This window comes from Balaenoptera musculus, chromosome 8 (genome assembly GCF_009873245.2).
Source record: "Balaenoptera musculus isolate JJ_BM4_2016_0621 chromosome 8, mBalMus1.pri.v3, whole genome shotgun sequence".
Taxonomy (NCBI): domain Eukaryota; kingdom Metazoa; phylum Chordata; class Mammalia; order Artiodactyla; family Balaenopteridae; genus Balaenoptera; species Balaenoptera musculus.
In genome coordinates this window covers 94,401,664-94,419,608 of record NC_045792.1, presented here as the reverse complement: position 1 = coordinate 94,419,608, position 17,945 = coordinate 94,401,664, and the positions used below count along the sequence as shown (strand labels likewise).

The 17,945-nt window shown below is 51.8% G+C and overlaps 1 protein-coding gene and 1 long non-coding RNA gene across 5 annotated transcripts in view; one reads left to right on the top strand and one right to left on the bottom strand.

The window, feature by feature from the left end:
• The window catches only part of PRDM11 (PR/SET domain 11), an 81,654-nt gene that overhangs the window by 43,416 nt on the left and 20,293 nt on the right, over positions 1–17,945 (bottom strand). For 3 of the 4 annotated variants that reach the window (XM_036862203.1, XM_036862200.1, XM_036862202.1), the window contains exons 1-4: positions 4,742–4,821; positions 4,021–4,145; positions 3,565–3,668; positions 2,718–2,980 (exon numbers count right to left, since the gene is read on the bottom strand). In XM_036862203.1, the coding sequence (XP_036718098.1) occupies positions 2,718–2,980; positions 3,565–3,668; positions 4,021–4,139 (486 nt within the window). In that variant the 5' untranslated portion in view covers positions 4,140–4,145; positions 4,742–4,821. Of the gene's footprint in view, positions 1–2,717; positions 2,981–3,564; positions 3,669–4,020; positions 4,146–4,741; positions 4,822–17,945 lie in introns of those variants that run through there. The other variant, XM_036862201.1, reaches the window with a different exon arrangement.
• LOC118900044 lies at positions 6,587–10,287 on the top strand. Its single transcript, XR_005021037.1, has 3 exons — positions 6,587–6,624; positions 8,363–8,424; positions 10,261–10,287. It is a non-coding gene; the product is annotated as an uncharacterized LOC118900044 (long non-coding RNA).

Genomic DNA, 17,945 nt, shown 5'->3' with positions numbered 1-17,945 from the left:
TTAACAACCACTGGCTTATAGTAACAGCTCTTGCTAAAGTCACCAATGACTTCCCTGGCACTAAATCCAGCAAACGCTTTTGAGCCCTTCTCTTGCTTGGCTTCTCAGCAGAGTTGGACATTGTTGGACATTCTGGCCTTCCCACCTCAGGCCACTCTTGCTCTGTCTCCCCTGCAGGATCAAACTCCCCTTCTGGACCGCTCACCGTTGAAGTTCCTCAAAGCTTAGTCCTTAGGCTGCTCTACCTCTCGCTCAGCCCGTTCTCCCTGGGGGCTGCCCTCCAGCCCTCTGGCCCCACTGATCACCTATGCACAGGTGACTCATTAAGTAACATCTCCAGACGTCCTTTCCAAGCTCTGAACCCGTATATATAAAGCTGCCTAGTTGATATCACTACTTGGATATCTTGGCCTCACTCAACAAGATATATATCCAAGGCATCTCTCCAAACTCAACAAGCCCAAAACCCAAATCAGGATCTTCCCCTCAACCCAGTCCCCTTCTGGCATTCCCCATTTCTCACAGAAATTCACCATTCCTGACCTGTAGGGAGAGGAACGCTGCAGGAGGTGTTCACGACACTTCCCTGTCCCTTACTTGGGCCAATAGGTCTCTTCCCAAGTCAAATCTCTTTCATCTCTGAAACAGTTCATAAACCAGTTCACTTGTCTGCATGTCTCTGCCCCACCCTAGCTCAACCCTCCACCGTCACCAACTTCAAGAACAAACACAGCCCTCTGACTGGGGTGCAGACATCCATTCTTGACCGATGTCTCTACCCCATCAGTTCTCCAGCCTGCAGCCAAAGTCACCCTTTCAAAACATAAATGAAAGCTTTTCGCTGTTCTTAAAATGGAGAACGGAAGTCCCAGCTTGGCCCACTGGGCCCTACATGACCGAGCTGCTGTCTTCTCCAGGCCCATGTTTGCTGCACTCCAGGCACACTGACCTCCCAGTTGCTCAAACGTACTGTGCTCTCTTCTGCCACAGGACCTTTGCTCATGTTCTTCCATCCATCTTGATGCCCCTCACCAATCATCACCTGGTGGGAATTCTCTTCCTTCAATCACAGCTCAACTATTAGGAAGCCTTCCCCGACTTCTGGCCCCATCAAATCCCTTGGTTGATCACTTTTCTCCTAGCCCCACTGTCTCTCCATTACCTTTCAGAGCCATAATGTTACATTTATTGATGCTTATCTTATAAGCATCATCTTCCTTCCATCTTCCCCACAGTAAATTCTATGAGGGCAGGACTGATGTCTGATCTGGTCCACCATTGCGTCCCCAGAGCCAGCCCAGTGCTTGGCACAAAGCAGACCTTCAAGAGGTGTTTATTTAATGATAAATGAATCATCTTCCTACCCCCAGCCTGGCTCTCTCTACTGTCCCATGTCCCCCTATCCATGTTCAAGTTTGGTGCCTGAAAGTCATCATTGGTAATCCTTCCTTTTCGAATCTGAAAATCCCTCTTCCTCACCTTCACATCCTGTCTATCAACGAGTCTTGGGGATTCTCCCCCCTAAATCTCTCTCAAATGTGCCCACCTCTAGCACTTGAGTTTAAGCCACCATCATTCCAGATGTGAACCCTCACTCCAGCCTTTTACCTAGAATCCCAATTCGCCATTCTGCAACCTACCATGTCACACCTCTGCTTGAAACGTTCCGATGGCTTGAAACGTTCTGGTGGCCCACAGGATGAAGCATGCACTTGTCGCGGCCTATGAAACACAGCACGATCTGGCTCCCACCTCCCTCTCCCGCCAGCTCTCGCCGCTCTGCCTCTCAGGCTCACTGCTGCTGCCACCCCCCACCCCCCCAGACTTCTTGAGGTTCCTCTCTCTCAGCTGTTCTGCCTACACGGAGCATTTTTCCATCCCCCTTCTACTAACTGCTACTCATTCTTCAAGTCTCAGACCAGAGGAAATCTTGCCCAAACCCCTCAAGTAGGCCAAGAACAACAATAATAGCTGACAGTCACTGCGTGCTTACTAAAGGCAAGCACCATTCTAAGAACTTTGCAGCATTAACTCATTTCATCTTCACCATCAGCTATGATTATCCTGGCACAGAGAGGTTCAATGACTCATCCAAGGTCACATTAGATAGTAATTAGCAAACCTGGCTGACATGATGAACTCAGGCTCCAGGCCCCAAGTCCCAGAGATCTGTGAACGCTGCCATCTCCCTGCGTACCCAGAGCGTCCCGTGTTCCCCCTTCAATAGCAATTGTCACATGTGCACGTATTTGTTCACTGCCTGTGCTCCCCACCAGACTGTCCACTCCCAGAGGGCAGGGACCGTGCCTGTCTTGTTGGAAGCTTTGCCTCTAGCATTGGGTATTACTGCTTTTTTAGCTGAACGTCATGCTATGCATCGCCACAGTCCCCAGCTCCAGGTCACCCACGCCAGAGGAGGGCTGGGGAAAACCCTTCATAAGTGTCATAGAATGGCCTGCCAGACACACGCATGAGGACTCATGGAGAAACTGCCCCACCACTGACTCTGTTGACTACCGCCAGATGGGGCTCCTCCGCATGGCCCTCGGCCACCAAGGGTCACAGGGGCAAGGGGACAGCCAGATCCATCATCCACGTGTCCAGGAGTGATGGCAGAAAAGCTCTGGGCCAGGCTGGGCCAGCGTATGGCTCCCCCTGCTGGTTTCCTTCCATGTTCGTGGCACCCTTTTCCGAGGCACAGCCCGGGAGACACTCACCAGCCACGAGAAGAAGCCAGTTGATTTGTCCTGGGTGGAGATCTGCCCCTCATAGGGGCCGAAGATGTGGCCCTTGGGGATGACCTCATTTATGCAACGCACGTCATTCTCCCCACTGGCTTCCTTGACCACCTCCATGCCCTGGGGGATGGTGAGGGCCGCCCGGTCTGGGATGCCCACAGGCACCGGCGTGTCGGACACAAACACCGGGGGACCGTGGTTCGGGCACTCATCCACAAAGTACTCCTGGCAGGACTCGCAGACTGGAGGGATGGAAAGAGGAAAGAGAGCCTCAGTTGGGAGGTAGGACCCCCATGGAGGTGGCTGAGGGGCTGATGGGAGGCCCACCCTCCATGGGGGTCAGCGTTAAGCCAGTGGAAAGTACACAGCATGGGACTCGGGAGTCCCAGCCCTGGCTCCACCCCAGCCAGTCACAGGCCCCTGAGTCTTCAGTAGTGATAACTCACTCCCCTCCCTGGGGACTCAAAGGACACACCCACCAACACCAAGGAAGTCAGTCTGAAAAAATAGAAGAAAGATCATGACTGGAGTCCAATAGGTCTGGGTTTGAATTGCAGCTGTGCATCTGTGAGCTGTGGGACCTGACGGAGGCGGTACTTAACCCTCACCAAGTCTCAGTGTCCCCCCTGGAAAATGGGACCAAATAATGGACACCTCAGTGGCTAATGGTGAGGATTAACTGAGGCCTGGACCTGTGTCTGGTACATAACAGGTGAGTGCCTATCTTCAGTATTCTCACTGCAAATTCCCTAAGCAGAGATGGGATGGGGGGTGGGCGGGTGAAGGGCACGCGGAGTGGCCAGGAGTAGCCCCAAGCTCCACTTACACCAGAAGTCCACTTGCTGGAAGCTTTTGGGCATGATGAGGTCACGCTTCCCCTTCAGTTTCCTGGGCTCCACTTCCATGGCGGAGGGGTCTGGTCTCCTAGAGCTGGCCAGGACAGGGGCCAGTAGAGAAAGCACAAAGCGATCAGAGTGAGAGGCTGGTGGGCAGGGAAACCGAGGACGTGGCCGGATGTGAGGCAGGTGGAGGAACCCTAGCCCACCTGCTTGTTCAGTGCAGTGGGTAGTGGAAAGGTAGGAGTCCTGAGACCTGGGTTCAGTCCTTCTTGGGCCACTGCTTGGGTTTTTCTAGTGCCTGTGCTCACCCCTGGTCCTAGGAGTCGCCCAAAGCAGAGTATGGAAGATGAGTAAAGCATGGGATGTCTTCCCAGGGTCCCCCATCAACCCAGCGCAGCAATGCCCCCCCTCCTCCCTCGCCTGTCCCCACACTGGGGCCTCACCAGGGTTGGCCATACTCCTGGTCGCGGAGCGGTGAGCAGACCTCTGTCTTCACCACCGTCACCATCTCCCCCACGGCCGCCTTGGTCTGCGCCAAGCACTCCTTCATGTTCTCAGTCATTCTGTCCTGGGGACGCGAAGGCGGGACCAGCACAGGAAGAGGATCAAAGAGACAGGGGAAGAGGGGTGAGTGGCAGAGAGGGCAAGCGGGGGTCTCCTGGAGCCTGGTTACCCCCCCTGCCATCCCCAGAGGAAGCGCTTGAGAACACAGACAACAAAAACAGCTGTAGCCCGGCCAAGAGGAAATGCCATTTCTATCCCGGGCTGGTCCTGGGGACGACTGGAGCCACCAGCCCCATGGGGTCAGGGGCCAGGAGTAGCTCAGGCCAGGAGGCAGGGCTGGGAAGCACAGCCTGGACCCCAAGACCAAAGGGCAAAGGGTATGAGGGACCCACAGGAGCCTCTGCACAGAACTCTGCAATGGGGAGCAGGGGAGGGATCGACTCAAGTCCAGCTGGGGCCAAAGGGGGCAGGCAGATGAAATGGGCCCTGAGCGCCTGGCTGCACAGCCCCTCACCCAGGGGCTGCCAGGGAATGCAGCCAGGCTCGCTTTGCCAGCTCAGAGCAGGTACAGGCGGGGCCTGGGGGTCCCCGTGTGGGCCGGCCCTGACTCCAGGCCCCACCCAGCTCTCTCTAGGGGAGTCTCCCTAGCCCGCAGCTTACCGCCCTCCTCCACCACCGCGCTGGGCTTCAGCCCCTCCCTTGGCACCCCAGGGTCCTCATGCCAAGCCCGGGGACACTCTTCGGGCCAGGACAGCGCTCAGCTCGGGCTGGGAGCGCGCTCGGCCCCCGGACTGGGCGAGCAGCGTGTGTGACTCACTACCCGGGGCCCCGCTGGCCACACCCCTGCTCCTCGGCTAATCAGCCCCCTGCTCCCCACCGGGGCCCCAAAGCCGCCGGCAGCGGGGAGGGGTGTGGGGAAACGTGACGGCCTGCCCCCTTCTCCGAGCCGGCGGGGACTGGGGGCGCGCGGAGGGGGGCGGGGGAGGCCCGGGCCGGGCCGAGAAGCCCCGCCCCAGCCCCCCCTCCCCCCCCCCCCGGGAACCCCCAGCTCCTGAAACCCGCGGGTCATCCCGGCTGCGTGTCCGGCTGGGAAAGTGTGAGATCCCGAGATCCGGCCGGCACGGCGCACCGGCCGGGAGCAGGGGCGGCGCGGGGGGCCGGGGAGGGCGCAGGCTCGCTCTCTCCCTCTCACCAACCTTCCCGGCGGGGCGCTCCCTGCCCAGCCCGGCCCTGCCCAGCGCCCGCCCCCCGCCCGCCAGGCCCGGCATTCCTTGCGGGGGCATGTGGCTTCTTGCCGGCCCCGGGGGCACGCAGTTGGCTGGCGGCCGGGAGGGGGGCGCGCGGGGAGCGGGAGGAAGCGGGCGCCCGGGAGGGGCGGCGGGAGGGGGCCCCGCCTGGGAGGAATTCCAGCCCCTCCCGCGGGTCTCGTCCCCCACGCGGGCCGGGGGGCGCCTCGCGGGCGTCTGGTGAGGATGATAGCGCCGGAGAGGCTGGGCCCCGCGGCCCACCGCGCGCCCTCCCAGCCTCCGCAGCCCACTCGGCACGGCGGCAGCGCGTCCTTCGGCGCGGCCAGAGCGCCACCGCCACCCAAGTCGCCGGCCACGCACCGCAAGCCCGCCCCTTCCCCACCTGCGCGGCCTAGGGTGGGGACCGGCGTCTGCGAGGGGCCCCAAGGTTGGTGCTTGGCTGACCTCAAAGCCCACGAAATGGCCCCCCAGCCACCCGTGAGGTGGGCAGGGGTTGGGGGTCAGCGAGGCAGGAACCTAGGGCTGGAAGACATCCAGTGACTCGCGCAAGGTCACGCAGCCCATTCCTGGCGAAGTCTGCACTGGTGCCTAGGGCCTCCTCTGAGTAAATGGAAAACAGCAGGACCCCGAAATGTAAGCGTTTTGTTTCAGGACTGGTTCACTTTCATGCCACACCCTCAGCCCAGTCTTCTTCTAGAAGGATCACCCGAATCACCCTGGGGTGGGTTCAGGACTCAACCCATAGGTGCAGCTGCCAGGTGGGGGCAGGACCCAGGGGATTTATAAACCGTCACTGAACACCCCTGCCCTAAGGAGCACTTCTCAACCGCATGGACAACATTTATAGGCAACACATCCTGAGGCAGTTGGTCTAGAGTTTAGGAGCCTGGGCTCCCCGAGCCCACTGCTTGTGTTCAAACGCCAGCTATTGGCTATGTGACCCTGGGCAGGTGTTAAGGACTGAATGTTTGTATGTGCCCCCCCAGGAAAAAAAAAAAATCCATAATCCCTATGTTGGATGCCCTAACCCGCAGTATGCCTGTATTTGGAGACAGGGCCTGTGAGGGGGTGATAAAGGTTAAATGAGGTCATAAGGATGGGGCCCCAATCTAATAGGGCTGGTGCCCTTAAAGAAGGGGAAGAGACACCAGAGCGCCCCCTCTCTCTCCACCAGGTGAGGACAGTAGGAAGGCAACAGTCTGCAAGCCAGGAAGAGAGCCTTCACCAGGAACCAAATTAGCCAGCACCTTGATCTTAGACTTCCCAGCCTCCTGAACTGTGAGAAATAAGTGTCTGGTATGTAAGCCACCCAGTTTATGGCATTTTGTTATGACAGCCCGAGCTGACCTAGGCAGCAGGCTATCTAACTTCTCTGTGCTTCCATTTCTTCATTGGGAAAATGTGTCAAGTATTAGATTCTATCACAGACGTTGCTCTATTAAACAGACAGAGACATGTTTGGAGGGAGCTAGGGAGCTAGGCACCGTCTCTATACATCCACTGAAGAAAGCTCATCAAGAAGATGGGTATGTGCAGCATCATTAAGGAGAGGCTTTGAATTCTCTCCGTTTGGATTGGACTTATTTTAAGTCAATCATTTGCAGACTCTGGCACTATAATAGGAACTGACCGCTTGGGACCATTTTGCATTGAGCTCTCCTGTTCTAGCCCCTCTGGCCTCCCCCAGCTTCACCTGTATGCCATGCTCCACCCTGCCGGGGGGGGCCTGTGAACTTGCTGTGTATTCCACCTGGAACACACCTGGAAAACTCCTACCCATTCTTCAGCCCTCACTGTCCCCCCCCCCCATAATATGCTCTCATGTCCCTTTCCTCATGGCACTTGTCACTCTTAGAGCAGTCTTCTGTTAGTATGATTATTTGATGAATATCTGTTTCCCATAATAGATTAGAAGCTCCCCAAGGGCAGAGGGCAGGCCTTTTTGCTCACCACTGAATGGCCAGCACTTGTAACAGTGAGTGCCTGACGTCAGGGCAGAACAAGTGAAAGACAAGCCATATGCTAGGGCATAAACTTTAAGGAGGCACCCATTCTCAGGGTCATGAGCTTGCAGGATTGGCACCTGAGACTGAGTGCCTCCTTCAATTTTTGCACCCCTAGGTGCCTTGCTTGCCTTACCCGGGTCTCAGCCTTGCCTATCACATAGCATATTCTCAATAAATATTTACCAAGTGAATTCATGGCCAAATGACCCATGTCATAACTCACTGTCTCCCACCAATATGTCCTTCTGGCCCCTTTGAGTATCTCAACTCTGTAAGAGACCTCAGAGGGGGAGATAGGGTGGGTGGGTTATTGTTTTGAACCCTCTTCATGGGGTACTTTCTCGTGACCTCTGCCAGGCAAGGTGGGGGAGGCTGGCACCGAGAGGCAGTGAGGGACAGTGAGAGTGTGATGGGATTAGACTCCTGAGGCCTAGAGCCTGAATTTGATAGTAAGTGTAAAGCATAAGCTGTGCAACCATGGGCATATGACTTCAACTCTCTAGGCCTTAGTGTCTTCCTTGGTAAAATGGAAATAATCAAAATTGTCCCAGAGAAATCACTGAGACAAAGGCTGGGTCAAGGTCTTGGAAAGAGCCAAGTGCTAAGGGTTTGTAAGGGATATTAATAGTAAACTGGCTGCCAGAGGCAAGGGGGTGAGCAGGAAGAGAAAGGAGAGGGGGGATGGAGGGAAGAGAGACTGGGGGGGAAGGAAAGGAGGGAGAAGTAGGCAATAGTAAGAGAATAAAGGCTGGAGGGGAAGAGGGAGAGGAGAGGAAATCAGAGAAAAAAGAAGGTGGAAAGGGAGAGGGAGACTCAGAGAGACAGAGGGAAAAGGCACACAGACATTTTTCTAAGTCTTAAATGGCCCTGGGGAAAACATTCCCTTATAAAAAAAAAGCATTCATTTGAATCTCAAAGTAGAGATGTCTGTGGGCCACTTACTTTCATGTCTTATTTTTCATTTACATCCCACCTTCATCCCATTAAAAAAATTGTGACGATTTATAACATAAACTCATACTCAACAGGACAGTTGAACAACGAGGGACCTCATGGAGAGGAGTGATGCCAATTATACCCAGAATCTGTGGTAAGATGTTTAATGATCTAGCTTTCCATTCAGTTCTGAGCCTCCTGGCAGCTAAGGCAAAAAGGGAAACACGATGGGTTACAAAGTACTCATTATTTGATACCTATTTATTGACTGGCTGCACAATTAAGTTCTTTTCATTCTTGGAGGGGTCCAGCTGCCTGGAGAACCAGAATCAACTCTCACTTACATAACTGGTGTGTATTACAACTCCTTTCTGTGTCTGTAATGAAGGCCATGGGAGCAGGGAGGGAGAAGATGGGATGTGGCAGGACTGAATGAACTTCCATTTGGGAAGAGAGGGAGAACACGGGCTTGTGTCCTTCATTACGTCCAGCTCAGCGGGCACAGTAAGGCCCGAGCCAGGTGAAGCTCCAGCAACTGTTTCTGCAGACTGCTCTGGCCCTGCTTGCCCAGAGAGGGGCTTAGGGGAGGGGGGGGTGGCGGTCAGCAGGCCTCATAGAGGACTCCAAGCTGCTGGCAATGCTCCCTCTCAGCTGGCTCCTCTGAGTCTGCACCCGCAGAGATTAGGCATGTTGCAAACCCAGCAATGAGATGCAGACCCAAGAGGAGGGGGCAGAATGCGGCTCAGGAGCCTGCAGCTCTGTTTTCACTCTTGGCAGGTTGCCAGGGTCCTGGAATGCCCGGCAGCCAGTGTGGCCAGAGGACCAGGGGCCTGTACCCACTTGGGTACCCTAGAGGCTGGCACCATGAGAATCTGGCAGATCTGCTCTTGTACCCCCACAGCATTCTGTGTTGTCTCCCCGATGACAAAGGGACACGCAGTGAGGGGGCTGGCCCGAGTTACACAGTGACCTGGGCTGGGTATCCCAAGCCTTGGGTCTCAGTCCTGACTGTGCCATAAACTTTTATTTATTTATTTATTTTTGGCTGCGTTGGGTCTTTGTTGCTGCGCGCGGGCTTTTCTCTAGTTGCAGCGAGCGGGGGCTACTCTTCCTTGCGGTGCTCGGGCTTCTCATTGCGGTAGCTTCTCCCCCGTTGCGGAGCACGGGCTCTAGGCGCGCGGGCTTCAGCAGCTGTGGCTCCCGGGCTCTAGAGCACAGGCTGAGTAGTTGTGGCGCACGGGCTTAGTTGCTTGGCCGCATGTGGGATCTTCCCGGACCAGGGCTCGAACCCATGTCCCCTGCATTGGCAGGCGGATTCTTAACCACTGTGCCACCAGGGAAGGCCCTGTGCAATAAACTTTTTAGGTGATCCTGAGCAAGTTCCTGCCTGGCCCTGAGCCTCAGTTTCCCCTTCCTGAAAAATTAAAGTTCCAACATGGTTCTTAACAGTAAACCATGGGGATAATTGGGGGAAAGCACGGAATTATTACAGAGAGTTGTTGGATTTATATGTCCAGCAAGCACTGCCTATGGAAAGAATAGATTATATGCCTTGAACTTATGCATAAGACAGATTTGCAAATGTATGTAGGTACTTTTGTGAGGAACTAAAAGTAAATTTATTTAACACTGTTATTGATTCATAGAAGCCCTATGGCACCATGTGTTTTGTTAACCAACTGATACCAGCACAGCCCTCAACAAGCTGTGTAACCTTGAGAAAATTCACTACCTGCTCCACCTCGGTTTTCTCATCTGTCCAATGGGACAGATATCAGATCCTATCTCATAGGGCTGTTTTACAGAGCATAGTGCCTGGCATACAATAGGTACTCTATAGATATTAGTTCTTCTTATTGTCCATTTTATTTATTATTTTAAAAGTGTAGCACACATCAGGTGAGCATGTTGGTGAAATTTTTTTGACATTAAAAGAGGGCCTTGGGCTTCCCTGGTGGTGCAGTGGTTAAGAATCCGCCTGCCAATGCAGGGGACACGGGTTCGAGCCCTGGTCCGGGAAGATCCCACATGCCGCGGAGCAACTAAGCCCGTGCACCACAGCTACTGAGCCTGCGCTCTGGAGCCCGTGAGCCACAACTACTGAGCCCACATGCCACAACTACTGAAGCCCGCGCACCTAGAGCCTGTGCTCCACAACGAGAGAAGCCACCGCAGTGAGAAGCCCACGCACCACAACGAAGAGTAGCCCCCACTTGCCGCAACTAGAGAAAGCCTGTACGCAGCAACGAAGACCCAACACAGCCAAGAATAAATAAATAAATAAATAAATTTATTTTAAAAAATAATAATAAAAGAGGGCCTTCACGAGTAGTCAATACCCTTAATAGAGAAACACTTTCAATAAATCTATACTATAAAGATGCTTATCCCAATGGAAAAAAAAATGGAAAAGAACGTGAAAAAGCAATCTGCAAAAGAAAAGAGACAAATGGCCAATATGCTTTATGGAAAACCACAAAACTCTAATACTCAAATAAATATAAGTTAAAACAAATAAATATCATTTCTCCTCTATTAAATTGGCAAAGATTAAAAATCTTGATATTAGTCAGAGTTGGCAAGTGTGTGGGGGAAATACCCTACATACCCTACTAGTTAGAATAGAAATCGGTGTAATCTTTCTGCAGGGCAATTTGGCAATGCATATGAAACGCCTTGAAATGAGCAAAACCTTTGTAGGAGCAGTCCCAAATCTAGGAATTTATCCTAAGGACATAATTAAGTTGTGTGCAAAGATTTACCCACAAGGCTGTCCTCTGCAACACTATTTTTAGTAGCAAAAAACAGGAAATAACTTAAACCTCGAAAACAGGAGAGAAGTTAATACATAACACACAATGAAATATTACACAGCAATTAACAGTGCTTTAGAAGAATATTTATTGACACGGAAACACAGGCTCAACATACTGTTAAAGAAAAACTGAAAGTTATGAAGTGAAAGAAGCCAATCTGAAAAGGCTACATGCTGTGTGATTCTAACTCTATGACATTCTGGAGAAGGCAACACTATGGAGAGAGTAAAAAGATCAGTAGTTCCCAGGGGTAAGAGGGTGGGAAGGGTGAATAGGCAGAGCACAGAGGATTTTTAGGGCAGTGAAACTACTCTGTATGATACTATAATGGTGGATACATGTCATTATACATTTGTCCAAACCCTCAGAATGTAAAGCACCAGTGAGCCTTAATGTAAACTGTGGCCTTGGGATGATAATGATGTCAGTGTAGGTTCAGCATTTGTAACAAATGTACCTGCCTCTGGTTTTAACTATGTAACCAACAGTTGAATGCCTGCTGGAGTGGCCACTGGACTGGCCACATAGCTGAGGACTGATGGGTCCAAGCACACCCCCAGCTCTTGGAGTCTGGGCTAGTCCTCTGACTAATGCTGCTGTCCATAGTGGGGGAGGTTCTGGGGGTGGGGGCCAGGGAGCACAGGGAAACCCTCTACTTTCTGCTTGATTTTCCTGTGAACCTAAAACTGCTCTAAAAAATAAAGTCTAGGGACTTCCCTGGTGGTGCAGTGATTGGGAATCTGCCTGCCAATGCAGGGGACACGGGTTCGAGCCCTGGTCTGGAAGATCCCACATGCCGCGGAGCAACTAAGCCTGTGCACCACAACTACTGAGCCTGAGCTCTAGAGCCTGCGAGTCACAACTACTGAGCCCGCGAGCCACAACTACTGAAGGCTGTGCACCTAAAGCCCGTGCTCTGCAAGAAGAGAAGCCACCGCAATGAGAAGCCCGCACACCGCAACGAGAAGTAGCCCCCGCTCGCTGCAAATAGAGAGAAAGCCTGCGTGCAGCAACGAAGACCCAACACAGCCAAACAAACAAATAAATAAATAAATTTATTTATTTATTTAAAAAAATAATAAGAAAGTCTATTTTTTAAATGAAAGTTGCAAAGATAGATACAAAATAATTCCATATAAAAATGTATATTTAGCTATACGGATTTGCACATACAGATCTGGGAGAATACATATTGGGATATCACTAGTGGTTAGTTGCGGGGCTTATGTTAAAGAGAGTTTCTGTTTTCTTTTTGCTAAAGAGAAAAAAAGTCACTTAAAAAATTTCTAAAGGAACTCTTCATACTCATTTAGCTGAGAAATTGCCAGAGAAGATAATAACTAAGATTCTTCCATCTTTACCCACTTGTCAGTAGATACTGAGATCTAACCAACTATTTGGGAGGAAGGAGGAATCCAAATTAAAGACTGAACACCAGGCATATGTGTCACTTGATGCACATTCGATGAATGAAGGAATCAATCAATCGACCAGTTGAGCAATAAGGGCCCCAATATTTCAACCATGAAACACCTCTGTTTTAATTTTTTCTGATTCCCATTTGAAAGATTTTGTCTACCAAACATACTGCATGTATTGTATGATAATTCATTCATTTTCCTAGTTTTTCTAATACACACAGGTTATGTGATAACCAGGGTGAACACATGGGTTCTTTGCTGTCATTCTAAGCAAAAGCAAAGAAATCTAGCACATTCATTCACTTGTCCTGCTGATTACAGGGAGCCGTGCGATTTTCATTACACTTCTCTATGTTCAAAAAATAGCTCGGTGGATGGAATACTATGCAGAAGTGAGACTGGACCACAACTGCATGCTTAGTATAGATGAGTCATAATACTGAGAAAAGAAACGAGACCCCAAAGACTACATGCCGTATGGTTTAATTTATATAGTTAAAAATAGGCAAAACTATGGTGGTTACAGGTGTTACTGGTTATCCTTGCAAAGAATTATTATAGAAATGGGCAGAAAAGGGGGTTCTAGGGTGCTGGCCATGCTCTATTTCTGGATCTGGGTACTGGCCCCTTGGGTGTGTTAAGTTTGTGAAAATATATTGAGCCATGCTCTTATAATATGTGCCTTTTTAATATGTATGTCAATAATAACAAAGAAAAAAATCTGCAGGGGCCCTCAGGGCAAGGAACTCCCGTGGCGGGACCTCCAACCCCATCCAGCCCTTGATTTTGCAGCTGGGGGAACTGCGGTCCAGCCAGGTGAGGCTCCTGCCTCAGTCATGGCGGATCTGGTTTCAGGCCTTTACCTGCACGGCAGTTTCCACTGAGCATCAGTGGTGCAGCTGGCCAAGGCCTGTAGAACACATTCTCCCAAGGTGGTTCCTCCTGCAGAACCTTTTAGAGGTACTATGTTGACTCCATGATGGTAAGACTTTGATAAGGAGTTGGAAGAAACAGTGTAAAGGTTCGTGAGTCAGATGGAGAAGTTGGTGAAGGATGGCACCTTTTTTTTTATGAGTTTGCTTCTTACAGCGGATACTGCTAGTGGCTTACCTGGATCCCATTCCCCCTTTCCTCCCACTAATGGAATTGGACTTTGTTCAGATGCTGCACCTTCCTCACCGGACCTACTGCCCTACCCTCGGGGGAAAGCACGCAGCCTTTGTTGCAAATGGCTGCCATGTCCTGCGGAAGACCCCAGCAGGAATCACCCTTAGGATGACGTTAGCGCGGCAGAGCAGCGGAAAGGTGTGGTATAGTAATAAATGTATCTGGTCTTTGTCCCCAGTTCCTGGAACAGAGCTCCTAAAACCCTTGGCATTTCCCAATAGGAGTGTCTTTTGTTATTCACAAGGCGCCCCTTGCTATCACACCTGAGTTGATGCTAATGAAGTGACTTAGGATGGGGCCCCTTGATAGACTTAAGATGGGGCTGATCACCAGAAAGACCAAGAGATTAGAGTTAGAACTTTCAGTCCCATCCACTGACTTGGGGGTGGAGGTAAAGACTGAACTCTATAAAAATTCTTAGGATTCAGAGAGCTTCGTGGCTGGTGAACACATCCAGGTGCTGGGAGAGTAGCGTGTCTGGAAAGGGCATGAAAGCTCCACGCCCCTCTCCCCATACTTTGCTCTACGCATCTCTTCCATCTGGCTGTTCCTGAGTTGTATCCTTTATAATAAACCAAAAATAGTAAGTAAAGCACTTTCCTGAGTTCTGTGAATTGTTCTCGGGAGTTATAGAACCTGGGGAGGGGGACGTGGAAACCCCTGATTTATGCTGGTCAGAAGTATGGGTGGCCCAGGACTTGCAAGTGGCGTTTGAAGTGGGAACAATCTTGAGGGAGTGGGCCCCCAACCTGTGGGATCTGTGCTCATTCTGGATAGTTAGTTTCAGTTGGTGTCGAAGTATCAGAGCATGGTTTGTTCGGTATTGGAAAACATACCGGAGATGGGGACTTTAAATGACATGGTTAAGGCATTAAATCAACGCGTCCTGAAATCTACCCTACTTCTGCACTTCCTGTTACTTCGTTTTACTCAGGCCTGACTAGGACAGGGTCTCTGTTACACGCAGCCACAACCATCCTCACCGGTACCCTACCCTGCCAAAGGTACAGGCTCCACCTACCCGCAGGTCCAATCGGGCTGGGATCAGAACTCCGGCTGTGCCTGTGTAAAGCATCCTCCTCAGTGGTGCCTTGGACTACAAAGGGGCAAAGGGAGGGGCTGCAGCATTACACCCCCAGCCACCCCTCTCCCCTAAGCCCAAGATCTGACCTGCAGCTATAACCTGAGCTCTCTCTCTCATGCACTGCTGGTGGGAGTGTAACACTGGTACCTCTAGGGAGAGCAGTTTGGCACTGGGAACCTTGCAAAAATGCACATAATCTTCGATCCTGCAATTCCACTTCTAGGAGTTTCTCCAAGACACATGTGTAAGGGTATTCACTGCAGTCTGGAATCGTAAGGAACAACGAGCGTGTCCATCTGGAGGTTGGTTAAATAACTGATGGCATATCCATACAACAGGCAGCTGTTTCAAAGAAGGAACTGATGGAACAAACTCCATCCCCTGCTTCCACTCTGCCCCTACTGTCCATTCTCCACCCCACAGCCAGGGTGAACCCATTACAGCCTAGGTCAGATCAGATGGCCCCCAGCTCAAAACCCTCCTCAGAGCCCCATCTCACGCAGAGCAAACAGCAAAGCTCTTCAGTGGCGTGCCAGCCGGACCCAGTCTGCCCTCGCTCCCTCTGGACCTCATCTCCTCCCACTCCCCCTTCACGCCCACCACAGCCCCAAAGGCTGCCTTGCACAGCTTGCAACAAGACACGCTTCGTCTAGAGCCTTTGCACTGGCTGTTCCCCCTGCCTGGAATGTTCTTCCCCCAGGGACCCACAGGGCTCACTCTCCTTCATGCCCTTCAGCCCTTTGCTGAATATCACATTCTCTGGCCACCTATATAAAGTTGCAGCCCCCTTACGCTTTCTACCCCTCCTTCCTTGCTTCATTTTCCTCCAGAGCACTATTCGCTGTCAAATATATGCAGTACTTATTTATATTCCTGGCTGGCTGTCTCCCCGACTAGAATGTAAAGTCCAGGAAGGCAGAGATATTTATCTGTTTTGTTCATTGCTGTATCCTCTGCCACTAGGAGAGTGCCTGGTGCAAAGTGAAGCACACAATACACACGTGTTGAATGGATTACATAATTCATGGTGAAAACAAAATCTTGGTAAAGAAGACTTTGTATAATTTGAGAGGCAGCAGAAAATGGTGGGTTGAGACCAGGCTGACTAGGTTCAACCCCCAACTGCGTCAACCACTGTGTGATGTCGGGGGAGTTCCTTAACCTCTCTGTACCTGGAGATATTAATAGCATCTACCTGGTAAGGCTGTTATGAGGATTAAATGAGTTAGTATTTGTTATCTACCTAGAATGGTGTCTGACACAAACTGAGTAAGCTATATAAATGTGTGTTACATAAAATAAACATACCCCGTTTTAATAAAATTAGAAGGACATACACATTCATATGTGCTTATGTATGCACAGAATAGCTCTAGGCTATGACAGCTGCTGTTCCTGGAATTGCGGGCTGAGGGAGGAAAATTCTCATTGAATTTTACACCAGATCCACGCATTTCTAATTTAAAAAAATAGATCAGCAATGCCCAGGAGTTGTCAATTGTTGAGGCTGGGTGATAGGTCCATGGAAGTTTATTATACTCTTCTATCTTTTTTGTAGAGTAAAAAATTTTAGAGTACATATCAGTATTAATAGTCTAAAAAAGAAGTCCCAGGCTACCCTGCCACCTCCCCTCCCAGCACGCCAGCGAGTGGAACAGAAGGGGAGACTGCATCTGCTGATGGAGGGAGGGTGGGCGGGTGGGGGGGGGTCGGGGCTCCTTCCAGCCACCTGCTGTCCCCACGGAGGGGGACCCTGAAGTCCAAACAAATTCCCTGAGTCCCACCTGGCTCCAGGATTCCAAGCACCAAGTCAACCACACGAGGCTGGGGGAGAAGGGCTGTGCTGGGAGCGCTGGGTCAGGCTGCAAGCGCCGTAGGGTCTCTGGGCTGAGCTACCAGGGGCTCAGGGAAGCCACGCTTGCAGATGCCAAAGCGGGAGGAAGGGAAGGTCTTGATAGAAAACGGCCTGGATGTGTACATTCATTTAAGGACACTCAGAGGCAGCCTGCATTGATTGCTTGCAGGCAGATGTTGGGAGACCAGATATGTCCTCTGGTGTCCCCAGCTCCTTACCCCTGTGATGCTAGTGCAGAGGGCACACAGTCTTTAAGCAATCTGCCCCCAAGTCACACCTGCAGGGGTGTGACTTTAAGCAATCTGCCTCCTAAGGGGCAGGGCTGGGGAAGGTGTGCTCTCGCATCTTACTGCCTCCTACTCCCAGAGGAAGACTCTGGGAGATACAAACCCACCGCCATCCAGCCTGTGCTCGGCAGCCCCTCCCCCAGCTCCGTTCTCCCCGCCCCTCTCCACAGTGCTCTTAGCTTTCTCGACTCTACCCTCCTCCCGACCCACCCACCGACGGAGCTGGCGCCTCTATGTAGCCAGGTAGGACCCTGGTGAAACACCACGCGGTGTCTTGGCCACAAGGAGAGGGGTCCTACTGTCCGCAGCACGACTCCCGGAGGGAAAGGCCCATGTAGGGAGGGGCTGCAGGGCCCTCAGGGGCCCCGTGGGCCTGGTGCCAGCCTTCACTTCTCCTGCAGTCTCCTTCGGCTCCCTCCCTCCTCCTTGTTCCACCCAGCCCTGCCATTCTCACTGCCTGTTTATTCACCCAGTCCTGCCCAGAATCTCAGAATGAAAAGAAAGCTCAAAAGTCACCTAAATCTTTGCTTCTCCTGGTGTGTCCCACAGACCAGCAATAGGGCCACCACACGGCACTTGTTAGAAATGCAGAGTCCCGAGCTCCACCCCAGACCCCCTGAATCAGAGTGTGCCTTAAAACAGGAGATTCCCCCAGTGATTTGTATGCAGAGTTGAGTTTGAGAAGCACTAGTCTAAATTGCGAGAGGCTGGAAGCCACAGTGTATGTCATCACTGAGCGTGCTTGAACACCTCCAACAGGAGACCAGGCAGCCAGGCCACCATCCCATCTTTGGACAAGTAAGGTGTGTGTGTGTGTGTGTGTGTGTGAGTGAGAGAGAGAGAGAGAGAGAGAGATGGAAGGGGTGGTCCGCCATGGGTCCTGAGCGTCCCCTGCTGAGTTTATCAGACTGCAAGCCCTCACCATTCTCTGACCTCTGACTGTGAGCCATTTCTGTAGCTAGTCACACAAGTAACTAAGTAGGTCATGGTGACCACAGCATGAATACTACCATACAACTGCTCGCTCCCCGGGGAAGGGGAACCA